The 12,819-nt window shown below is 42.0% G+C and overlaps 1 protein-coding gene across 7 annotated transcripts in view; it reads left to right on the forward strand.

Moving 5' to 3' along the window:
• The first annotated feature begins 878 nt into the window (after positions 1-878).
• GRM5 (glutamate metabotropic receptor 5) overlaps positions 879-12,819 on the forward strand; it is a 243,820-nt gene continuing 231,879 nt past the window's right edge. The window contains exons 1-5 of one of the 7 annotated variants that reach the window (XM_039718435.1): positions 879-923; positions 1,198-1,317; positions 1,956-2,108; positions 2,238-2,602; positions 9,822-10,701. In XM_039718435.1, coding sequence (XP_039574369.1) covers positions 10,023-10,701 — 679 coding nt within the window. In that variant the 5' untranslated portion in view covers positions 879-923; positions 1,198-1,317; positions 1,956-2,108; positions 2,238-2,602; positions 9,822-10,022. The other 6 variants (XM_039718438.1, XM_039718437.1, XM_039718440.1 and 3 more) reach the window with 6 other exon arrangements.

The raw sequence follows: 12,819 nt of genomic DNA on the forward strand, positions 1-12,819 counted from the left end.
CATGACTGAAGGAGCCAGGAGAGCTGGGTAAAGGTGTGAAGCAGGTGCCAGCTGATGGGCTCCCAACCAGGCCCTGGCTGGGACTGAAGGATGATGTGAAGGAGAAAGAGGCCATACTCCACACCTGGTAAGGACATGTGGGATAGCTGTCCTTTACAATCTGGGATGAAAGAAGCAGTCAAGCTGGTAATCTGGTGGGAGAGGGACAGCAATAAAAGGATCTCAGGGAATTAGGGGCACAGATGGAGTCACTTTTTGTCTATGCTCTAGCAACTTTATCAAAGTTAACTTGGAGGGGCAGGGGTGCGAGGAGAACATTGTGCAGGTTGGACATGGCAATGCAGTCACACTGGGGAAGCCACATCATGTAGTGGCTGGGATTTGGGTCATTCAGCAGCTGCTTTAAAAAAAATAAAAGAGATAATATTTTAAGCAGCAACCCAAAGAGGGGAGAACCAGCAGGGAGTGTCAAGCTGTGGAGCAGTGGCAGAGAAAGGCTGTTAATTCTTGAAAATGGATGCACGAGCTAATCCTTCCCTGCAAATACAGCCTGGTAAATAGTCAGCAGCCTTTTAAATGCCAGATCAGCTCTTACTTAAATGGCATTTTGCTTTATTATTTATTTATTAATTTATTTCACTTTATTTATTTGTTATATTTGCTAAGAATAGCTTTGAATAAAGGGATGATCTCTGTCTGGCACTGTGTTGTGATGGCTCCTTGGTTGCTCCTATTTGTTGCAGTAGGGGTGCAGGGATGTGTTGAGTTTGTCAGGGCTCAGGCTACCTCGGACCTTTCCCACCCACCCACGCCTAGCCACAGCCCCCTCCCCTGGCTCAGAGCCGTCGTGCCCACCGCGCTGGAGGGACGGAGCGGTGCGGTGCCGTGCGGGATGCCTGGGTGTGAATGGAAGCAGGAGCCGGGTGTGTGGGGCTGAGCCGTGAAACGGGGGAGAGAGGGAGAGGAGAGGGCTTGGGAAAGTGCAGGGATACCGGAGGAGAAGGTAAAGCTTCGGCTGGCTTCCGAAGGGAAGGGTTAACCGAGGAAAGGTAAATGGGCTCTGCGGGCAGCAGGTAGTCGGCAGGAGAGAGTGTTGCTGTGGGATTTGTGGGAGGGCGGGGAAGCGGAAGAGCTCGGAGGGTACAGAGCTTGTGGGCAAAATGTAGGCAAATAAAAAGCCTGTCCGTCCGTCTGCAGATACGGTCCAGGGATGCTGGCTGAGGAAGCAGAGGGCTGGCAGGGAACTGCAGAGCCTCTGGGTCCAGAGAGCCCGACATGCCAGAGGGGAGAGAGGCGGGCAGGAAAGGGTGGCTGCAGGTAATCCCTGCCGTGGGGAGGAGCGGGGGGCAGCCCGCGGGGGACAGAAGGAGGGGGCACAACCCGCCCGAGGGGCTGGCAGCTCTGTTTGCCCTTGGCGGGGGCATCGCTCCTCGTCTTGCCGTGCCCAGTGTTGTCACCCTGCAGGAGAGGGAAGGGACGAGGGCTGGAGAGGGCAACCTGTCCTTCCTTCCCTCCTTTTTGCTTGATATTTCCTTCTCTGTGTGTGCATTTTTGAGTAGAGGGCTGGTGGCTGCTCTTGCATCCCCCTCTCTCCCTTTGCCAGAGAGCAGCAGGCAGAGCCCGAGCTGGCATGTTGCTTGGTTTCCTGGAGGGATCTGTGCCACTTGGTGGCACTAAAAAGTTGCGCTGAAGCCCGGTGCTCGCCCATACAAAAAGCCCCCTCGCCCCCCAGCCCGGTGCGGCGGCGGAGTGCCCGGGACCCCGGCCCCGCCACCTGGGCGGACAGCAAACTTGGGGGGGCAGCTCGCAAAAGGTCGCCGGTGCTGCAGGGATAAACTCTTCCCAGCGGTTCCGTTTTAAACAGCTTTTTTTTCTTTCTTTCTTTCTTTTTTTTTTTTTTATCCTGCTTTTGGACGATGCTGTTCTGAACCGATTACCGCTTTCTTACTTGCCAGAGCATAGCGCCGGAGAGAGGTGTCTGTTTGTAGGGGGACTTTACAACCTTCCGAGCATCTGGAGAGATTTCCTCACAGGGCAGAACGCCGGGTTAGCTGACTATAAACACAGAGAGACTGCAAATGTGAGGAAGGGCGGAGGTGTTTAAGCAGGTGGGTCAGGCTGCAGCAAATATTTAGGAAGACCAAGGCTGTGGTGGCAGAGAGCAAAGACCCATCTGTTGTTTCATCGTTTGTTTGTTTATTCCTCCTCCTCATGCCTTCCCCCTCCCTTAAATCCAGGCACCGTTCACGCCTCTTGCAAATGAGATTTGGGCGATGCTGAGAGAACAGCGTGGTGCATGGCGTGTATGTGCATGCATTCGCGGGGGTAGGATACTCGGTCCTCAGCATTTGCCTGTGATCAGAAGAAAATAGGATGTGCCCATAGCTGGAGGAGTGACAATGCTAGCCGAGTGGGGCTCACCTGCTGGTGATCTTTGCAGAGGCATTTGAGGATTATTCAGCTCCAGAAGGTCTGTGTGAAGAGTGCTGTCTCTGCCGTGGCTGAAAATAGGAGGTGCCTACCCCTACCTGTCTTAATTATTGCCACCAAAAGGACCATTTTGCCACCACTGTCGGAAGAAGCACTTGCTGCCACTGACAAGGTAACGCTGTGGGTTGGGAGAGGGTATTTATGTGCCCTGGATTGTGGACAGAAACCTTGTGGATGAAGGAGGGACTCGTCCCCCCCTCTCCTTCCCTTCTTGCCTTTGCTCCCTGCCCTGGTTGATGGAGGACTAGTACAACCCCTGGGGCACCAACAAGCCAACTGGTGGGATACCTCTCTAGGGGCTGCAGGGGCATCACGGGGTCAGGGTGCTGGAGGGCAGCTGGCACTGATTCCTCCCTAGGAGCAATGATTTGTGTGGGGCTGGAGGGACTGGGGGTACTGTCATACCTGGGCTGGGTGATGTGTGTGATATAGTCCCTCTGCTCACAAGTGGGCATTTGTCTTGCTAGGAAGGTATAACGGAAACGGGAATGTATTTGTTTTCCAGAGACAGCCAGGCTTAGCTCAGACTTTTCTGTGTGACCTTGGGACAAATGGCTCTGCTCGGCGAGTCCCGTCTGTTACTTATTTAATAATCAAAGCTAATCCCCCTACGTGCAAAAATGATTCATTATGGGTTGGGGGGGACAGAGATAGCACTAGCCGAGCAGGGAGACAGAGACCTAAGCCCCAGTGTGGATGCACACATTCATGTCTGTGTGCACAGCCGCTTAGTTGTGCCAGCGCAGGTGGCGATGCTGGGAGTTAACCTCCTTCAGTAGTTTTCTCTAAGACCCAGATCTATGCATTTATTTGTAAAAATACGATTCTACCTGCCAAATGTGATCACCGTGGCGATTTCTACCACCGGTTGACTTCTAGGTCGTTTTATTTTTGCCTTCCCCTTCCCCAGACCTGCCTGGCGGCAAACGCCGGCGGCGGGCGGTGCTCAGCACCAGGGACAGCGTCCGCTGCCCGCTGCCCTGCCCGCCGCCCGCCGGCAGCGCCGTCCCGCTCCCCGGGGCTCCACCACCCCGGCAGCCCCACTCACATTCCATCTCGTCCCTGAGGGGCAATTTCCGGTGGTGGGGAGGGGGTGACTGGGTACAGGGAGAGCCAGGACGTTTCTTTCTCCTAGTCTTGAAGAAAAAGTAGGAGATCATCTCAAAAGTGGCAGAGGATCATCTTGAAAATACACCACCCTAAGTCCTGAAAATAAAACATGTATAGAGCAGTTAACTGCCAGGCTCTTTAAATTCCCTCTGACTTTTTTTTTTTAATTACCATATTCCTAAACATTTCTATCGCATGCTAATCTTTTGCGAATTCTCAAATACTTTGACTATATTTTAATATTTATGTTACATGGTCACATCATTGATCATTTTTTCAAATGTTCACAGAGTATTTTTTGGATCTCTATATGGCTTTTCTGTCATTTTATCTTCCTGCATTGTTATGACGTTGCTGGCATAATGGTAGTACTGGCATCCCACCATAAACACTCTTGTTGCAACTTTCTGGAAAATGTTTTCTGAAACTGCTAGTGTCTTTTCTTGATCACCTCCTCCATCCCATACAGTTTTATCAATTGTTAAAATGTCTAGGATTATAGATGAAAACACACCTGGGCTATTAGTTCCTGCATCACATGGTATAAGTGGGTTTTGGTAACAGCAGCAATACGTAGTACATTTGGCAAAAGAGATCATTGCAAGTTTCCCTGGGAAGTTAAGCATCTATATTTGAAAGCCAAAATTGTTTCAGCAACCTGAAAGCGTGTGTAAACACAGCATGGGGAAGAACTTCCAGAAATTGCTAAGGATCTTGATGATAATTAAAGGATTTTCTGGTTATTAGCTATGAAGAAATGAGATCAACACTTCAGTTTGTCATTTCCAGTGGACATTCTTACCAAATGGTGAAAATTCTCCTTTGCTGCTTAGCTTTTTCATATTTCTGAGTGGAACTGATTTGTAGTCTTTCCTTTTGTATGAAGCTGGGTTTATTTATTTTTTTATTTTTTTTTTGTCAAAGGGCTTGATCTAATGTCCACTGGAATTTGAAGAACTGATAATCAAATGAAAAATGTTTGCTTGATGCTGGTTTTTTTGGTGCTTTTTTTTGTTTGTTTTGTTTTATTTGGGGACATTAAAAATGAACCATAGTAGAAATCTCAGAACAGGGTGCTGATATTTTTTGATTTTCAAATAAAGACCATTTGAGTGCATCAGGTTGTGTGTGACCAAAGTGCATGTTCTCTGAGGAATGGGTAGGGGGGATCTCGTCCTGCAAAATGAGCCTCCCCAGAACACTGGGAAGTAGATTGCCAGAGCAGCTTGAACGCAATGCTTGGAGTTTGAAATGCCATAGCAGAACTCAGCAAAGCTTAGCATCCTGAGTGTACTTTCTCCTAACGTTGGTCCAAATCAAGATGAGCTGAAAGGTCGCTCTCTTTACGTAACTGTTTCTAAGGCTGTTCCATATTTTGCTACTGTAAGATCTTCAGTGTGAGAGAAGTGACATGACTGACTCTGAACCAGTAATTCAGTTGCTGCTTGCTATGGTTTTGTCTTCTCTGATGACAAAACATAGGTTAGTTCCTTGGGATATACTTATTTGATCCATAGCAATACATATTATCTTATTTGTTATGAATTTAAATTAATTGTGGTAGGTATTGTAAATGAATGCCTGGAAAGCATTAATCAGCAGGTACAATGGCTTAAAGTTATACAAACATAACATAGAAGTAAATTTTGTCACTACTAGTGAATGGATTTTAAGGACATTAGTTTTTGTGATTTTTCTGATCCTAAAAATCCTTTAAGGAGAACCTTAAACTTTAGACAAGTCTTTACAGATATTTGACCAATAGTATTCTTCTTTGAGAAGCACAGAACATTTTCTTAAGTGCTTTCCTAGACTAGGCCATGAGTTCTATTACAGCATTGTTCTTTGATTAAGTAATCCAATGTTTTATTTTTATTATTGAAATCTGCCCAGAGACTCAGAAAATCTGAACGAGCCTGCTGTAAACTTATGAAAGTGTAACAAACAAGAAACCCAAAAGGCAACGTTGCTCCTTCTCCCTTTTATTTATATTTTTTCCCTCCCATGATAGAGATGAGAACAAATAAAACCATTTCCCTGGGCCGAGTCGATGTTTTGCCTGCTAGAGGCCGTGGTCCGAGAGGGCTCAGCCTGCGCAGCGCCGGTGCCTCGCTGCGGGCTCGCTAGTGGGCGCTGCTATAGCAATGTAAGCCCCGGAGGAAAGGGGGTCACCCTGCAGCTTTCAACAGCCTTACACCTGCGGGAGCAGAAGCCCTTAACGACAGTCAGATGCATCCCTTGCAAAAACTGTCAGCCACAAATATAATGGAAAATCAGCTCACAGTCTGATTTTTGATCAACTTGTTTAATTAATGCCCTTAGATATTAGAGTGCTTTTTGTTTCTTTTGGTCTCTACAGACTGCAAGTGTTGTTTAATTAATGCCCTTAGATATTTGTGCTTTTTGTTTCTTTTGGTCTCTACAGACTGCAAGTACAGATGGATATGCATTTGAGATTGGTATGATTTTGAAAGATTTATATATTTTTAATAATGAGAGATTTGCATGATGTTTCATGGAATATTACAGATGCTCATTTTCTACTCGGTTAAACCTCAACATGAAGTAGCTGGCACTCTGCCCTAAGGGAACAGCTGAGAATTTCTTCTGACAGAGTCTGGCATGAAGTTTATATTGCCAGGAAGAACAGAGGTCACAGGAACATGTTGAGTGCTTCATCAGATCTGTGTCTTCAGTCATCTGGGCAGTATGTAAACTTTGTCTAGGGTGAGAATGAACGAAGGACAGATAGGCAGTGTTATTTTTCTGTCCTACTTCTTCTGGTGTTGCTCCAAGACTCAGGTTAGTGTACCAAAGACTGAGACCAAAGTGTCCTCTGTTGTTAAAGCCTGTGACTTCAGGATAAGTTTATAGTTAGATCCATAACAGAAATAAGCAAGAAACCTTGACGCACCAGTAAATAAGTACCTCATCCCATTTGGCTTATGTTTCTGTCAATTTGGGATAAGTCTATTGATGATGAAGAAATAGAAGAGTGTGAAAAATAAATGTGACTGAAAGTGCTGTGCATGTTGCCCATCAATGAAAACAAAACATATAAATTATTAACTGGGAAACAATTCCCATTATTTTGTGCATGCACTCAGGAGTTCCCTGTCTTTGAAACTGCTGATACCTCTCTTCTCTATCTGAGCACTATAGCATGTCAAATTCCCTTTAGGATTATCTCTAACAAATTAAAAAAGAGTTATATTTAAGCTTATGAAATTTTACTTAATTTTGTTTTAGTACTCATCCTGCTTGTAATAATAAGCTGCCTGTAGTAAGAAAGAATAGTAATCAAAATGTGGAGGGACTTGTGTGTGATTCTTCTGGGAGAGAAGCACAGTGAAACTGTATATTTGAATAGTTCCCTTGGCCATCTTCTCTTCAGGAAGACTTTCTCCAGGAAATGTAATTAGCGCTCTTAGTGTACCATTTCTCTGCTCAACTGTTTTGCCTGAAATAGGATTTGTTACCTGATTATTCTCAGGATGGCATGGCCAGCTGTGCCCATGAGAAGGATGACAGGCAATAAACACAAATTGAAATACCGGAAATTCTATTTAAATATACATAAAAATAATATTTTTTTACGGTGACTGTGGTCAAACAGGTTGACCAAAAGAGTTGTTGTGTCTCCATCCTCAGAGATATTAAGAACCTGACAGGACATGAAGCTAAGAAATTTGTTTTAACTGAACTTACAGTAAGTAGAGGGAATGGACTACATAACTTCCTGAAGTGCCTTTTCACCTCAACCATTCTGTTCTTAAGTTTATGAGTGCAAGACTAGGGAACCAGATCTCTATTATAAAACACAAATACATTGAAATATTTGTCAATATAAATTTCAAGTTGTTTCATTACATTGTGAAAATATTGACCTCAGGTGCTTTGGATGTGAATCCTAAGCCCAATACTATAAAACAGAAACAGTGTTCTCAGTGTAATTAGGAACATTTTAAGTCCCAAGTAAATTGATCTTAGCTTTAATAAAGAGAAGACAATTCATTAATTGTGGAGCAGCTGCAGCCCGCATCTGGCCCCTTCTTTCCCCTTGGATGCCATGGAGGGGAAAGATTTTATTGCTTTCAGAAATAGGAATTCCCCAGCTATGACATATCCTAGTATTGTGGAACCAGAAATATGAAGGAGACCTTCAGCTTTGTCTCTCTCTTTACCCTGTCATTTTATATTGATAGACACAACTATAAGCAGAGAAGAGCAAACAGCTGTTCTTTGGAGGGAAGGAGGTAAAAATGGCCTTCCTTCCCTCTCTTTCTCATATATTCTGTATAGAAATTTTTAATCCATAGACACAAGACCAAAAAATTTGGTGAATATGTGTAGCAGAATTAAAATGGTGGATTGGATTTCTTTTTGTACCACAAGTTCACTCCAAGCCCCTGAACTCTCTCTGTTTGCATATCTGCAGATTCAAACGCAGGTAGGTTATAAAAAGGCATCTAATTGTATATCCAGTTACAGTCTGCAGCAGAGCTGGCACTTGTCTATATATACTCGTGTTCTGGATATGTAGCCTTACTTTGAGAAGTTTCGAAAAATAAGTATCCATGGTGTTAAGTAACAGAATACTATTTCAGTTCAAATGTTAGTAAGTTTATAAATAATTAATTTTTTTTTAAGTCATCACACATTCAATTAATTAAAGGTATAGGGTTTTAAGACCTCTGATCTTGCACAAGGATATCCCTTGTAGCTCATTCTTTTGACTGGTCAAATTATATGGTACCAACTTCAGAGTGATGGAATAAATAATTGCAAGATATAAGCAATAGTGATAGTCTGTAATTAGAGACTAATTAACCTGAACTGAATTGCTGTTATTCCTTAGGGGCAAAGGGTTGCAGTATTGATAAGCCAACTCTTCACAGAATAAAAAACCCAAACCTTCTTGAAGTGTTTTACACTTGTCTGAAACTTATTGGTGGTGTCTGAAATGTATGAAATTCTAAATTTTTTTTTATTGCGTCAAAAGATTTATGTCAATAAAACTGAGACTGAGGTCTTCCCCAGAATTTTGCAGTTGTTTTGTTAAAAATGAAATTGGACATACTGGTTCCCTATGTAGCTCAGCATCTTAGATTTAAAAGTGCACTTACCTTTCTGTTTACCAGTGTGTTCACTGACAGGTGAGATGGTATTTAATGTGCTCAGGGATCAAGACGTGGCAAACAACTGTTTAAGCACTATATTTAAAACTGGAAACCTTCTGCTACAAATCCGCTGCCAGGTGCAGAACATTTTCAAATATATTTTCTAGTTCCACAGGTTAACCACAACCCAAGATATGAAGTGTTAGCTGATTTATTTATTTATTTATTTATTTATCCTTGTTCAACAGTGAAAATGAGTGCAGATTGCATTTCAGTCTATAGGTAAATCTAGCTGATAAAATATTTTGGGGATTAGTGCATCTGTATCATCTTTGTGTTGACTTCTTGGTACCAGTGGAGTCTGTAGGGTTGTGTACAGTATAAGGATTTTTCAAATTGCTTTTTGATGATTTTTGAAGTAAGGATGTAAAAAGGTGAAAATAATTCCATTTCTTTGCTGTTTTAGAATTATTGTTTTTTTGCTTAAAACAAATATAAATATTAATAACAAAAACAGTTTTCTTACTCTTACTTAAAAGCCAATTTATTTCATGTTGTATCTTGCAAAATAAAACCAGATTTATACATTCTACGTTCCTTAGAATAACAGCTTTGGGTGTCAACAGCACTTTCCTAGTGCTGGAATGGATAATAGAGTGCAGCCAAGGTTACATTAATGTGGCATATGCATATTAGAGACATAGAAAGTGTCTGAAATGAAAGGGAGTTGTTTTTGAAGCCATGTGTTAGAAATGGCAACACACCTTTCTTCTGTAAAACTAAATACTTGCCAGTCTTTTGTGTGTTTGAAAACATTTCCCCAAAGAATTTTTAAACATGATGTTCAAAAAGAAGATGATTTAAACCAGCAGAAGTAGAAGCCTAAGATTGTAAAGCACTCAAGTGAGATAAAGTTTTCTAGCTTGAAAACGATGAAAGCAAGCATATGCAGTAGACAATGTATTGCAGGTATTGATTGCTGTAGAAATAGGTGCAATTTTAGAAGAGATTGCAAGACATTGTATCTTAATATATAAGACATATTTTGCTGACTTTATAAATAATTTTAAAGATCTTTCTCTTATTTATTAATTTTTGAAGGGTATGAGGATTATGACCTTGTGTGCAGCTCTGCATGGCTGTCCACTTGGAGATGATGGTGACTCCTTAGAGGACAGATGCCAACTCCTGGTTAACCATCAGTATAGTGCTCCTTCTATCCAGAAGATTTGATAACTGCTTTTCATCAGCTCTCCAACTTTTTTCCATCATGTTGTCTCTACCAGCCTAAAATTTCCTAAAATGGTCCTTTTGCTGTTCCTTGCAATCCTGCTGTTGAAGGAAGATGTCTGTGGCAACTTTGGGCTTTTGGTTTCAGCACAGGCAAATGAGAGAAGAGTGGTTGCACACATGCCTGGTGATATTATCATTGGAGCTCTATTCTCTGTCCATCACCAACCAACTGTTGACAAAGTTCATGAGAGGAAATGTGGAGAGGTAAGAGAGCAGTATGGTATTCAGAGAGTGGAGGCAATGCTACATACCCTTGACAGAATTAATTTGGACCCCACACTGTTGCCAAATATAACATTAGGATGTGAAATAAGGGACTCCTGCTGGCATTCTGCTGTGGCTCTGGAGCAGAGCATTGAATTTATAAGGGACTCTCTCATCTCTTCTGAAGAAGAGGAAGGGATGGTGCGATGTGTGGATGGATCATCATCGTCTTTCCGCTCCAAGAAACCCATTGTTGGTGTCATTGGGCCTGGCTCCAGCTCCGTTGCTATCCAGGTCCAGAACTTGTTGCAGCTTTTCAATATACCTCAGATTGCTTATTCTGCCACAAGCATGGACCTAAGTGACAAAACTCTGTTCAAGTATTTTATGAGAGTGGTGCCATCTGACGCACAGCAAGCAAAGGCGATGGTGGACATTGTCAAACGCTATAACTGGACCTATGTTTCTGCTGTACACACTGAAGGTAAGAGGTTGCTTTTCACCATATAAAAATGCCTTTGAAATACTCTGGTGTGGTCTAATTGATGGATGATGATAGTTTGATGTTGGATTTTTGTCAGTCAGCTGTCAACAGTATAGACTTTACTTAATAATAATTTTACGTTTTCTCTGGGTCTAAAGTAGCATTTGAAGTAGCATCATGTGGTCAACAGCTGAAAACATATTTTAAAACACAGGATGTTGTGTACTCTAGGACCACTCATTGGTAAAAGTGCTTGATCTAGAGTTTCTGAACTCAATTTAATTTAGTTGAGATTTATTTATTTTTGTTTATCCACTAATATGTAGAATAATAATTATGACTATTTTAGAATCAATGGGTAGTGAGAAAGCATATGGTCTTAGTGCAGATGAGAGCTAAATCATCATTTGAAACTGTAGCTGAGTCAGAATGTGTTCCTGCTTAATGTCTGAGCCAGAGAGGCACAGGTACTAGAAAACATGCAATTCTGGTTAATATTTGAATGCAAGTTGTTCCAGCTCCTCAAAATAGATATCTTTTTATCCTTTTTACAGTACACAATGCAGTATTGCACCACTTCTTCCTCTGCCTATGGGCATTGGTTTTGGGAGAGAGCAAGGGAAGTTTCCTTTAATTCCCTCACATATTTATGCTCCATCAGGTGCCCAGAAAATCAGAACTGTGTGCTAAATTGCTTTCCTCTTTTTATTTATTTGACACAGAGCTTAAGCCTTTTATCCAGAGTTCAGAAGAGTATGTGATTAAAGGGAAATGCTATGGAAAAGTGCACTTGATTTCATTATTCCTTGTACTGATAGAATTGAGTTCATCTTGCTAGAAGTGACTAGAATTTGATACTGTCTTAAGAGCAAGTTTCATCAGGTCTTGCCTAATGACACCACCATTTAAAGAGTTTTATGGAATTAAGTTCTGTGATGAGTTTTAGGACCTCACCACATTGCCTCTGTTCAAATAGACAGATGCTGAAAGGCAGGCTCAGAATACAAAGTGAGAATGAAAAATGTTAAGAGATTGAGTAGTGGTGGTGACGTTGCTGAACAGTGGCAGATGCTGCTGGCTTTATTACAACCAATAGAGAGCAGATTGCCCTTCCCACACACTATATTTCTCTGGCAGGCTTTATACTATTCAAAGCCCCTTCTGAGGAGATGCTGGTCTAACGATATAATGTCGAGATGTCTTTCCTCCTACAGATATGCAAAGAACTTATTCTGCAGTATTAAAAAAAAAAAAAGTTAGAATTTGCATGCAGATTGTTGTAACCATGTTTCCATCATGATAGTGAGCTGGTAAATAGCTGAAGCTTTTTTTGTATGGGGATGCATGAATACAGTAACATGTAATCTAAAACTTGCTCAAAAGTTTCTAAATCTAGAACAGTGTTCAAAACAGTGTATAAATCACTTGACATGACATCATGTAGTGAGGGTATTCTGTACCAGCTGATGCCTTTGGCCTGGTTAGGTGTGCAGCCTCCCCTTCACAAACATGTATGAATAACATCATGGTCAAAAATAATGCCACTAACAATAGCATAAGATTTTATATCTTGAATACTTTTCATGACTGATCTAGTTTTTGCAATGGATAACTTTTACACCTCTCCCTATTGAGATGGGATGTTTTTTATATTCAGTGTGGGAATAGTCATGCTTATATCAGAGTCTGATTCTTCACAGAGTGAAAATATGTACTTTTCCTCTTTCTGAGGACACTCTTTGAAGCAGATGGTAGCATGTGGCACGTTAATCTTACAGAGGAACTTTGTATTGTGCACTGGAAAGAAGGGAATAGGGACACAAGGGCTGGAGTGGGACATAGATTCTGTGGGCAAGACAAGAAGTAAATGAGAGAAGAGCTGAATGTGAAGAAGGAAAAAACCAAAATTATATATTAGTACAACCTGTGCCTACTTCTGCCATTATTAAAGTAGATATGGTAGGTGGACCATTGTTAAAACCTGAGACCTCATTCATAGCATATTTACAGAAATATAATTTTGGACTTCAGTGAAAGAACATTAAACTTGGATGAATCTTATGATCCTATCTTCTAGTTGAATAATCTGGTAAGGATGATGAATAGACTCTCCAGGTA

The sequence above is a fragment of the Passer montanus genome, unplaced genomic scaffold, assembly GCF_014805655.1.
Source record: "Passer montanus isolate IOZ18808 unplaced genomic scaffold, ASM1480565v1 scaffold4, whole genome shotgun sequence".
Taxonomy (NCBI): domain Eukaryota; kingdom Metazoa; phylum Chordata; class Aves; order Passeriformes; family Passeridae; genus Passer; species Passer montanus.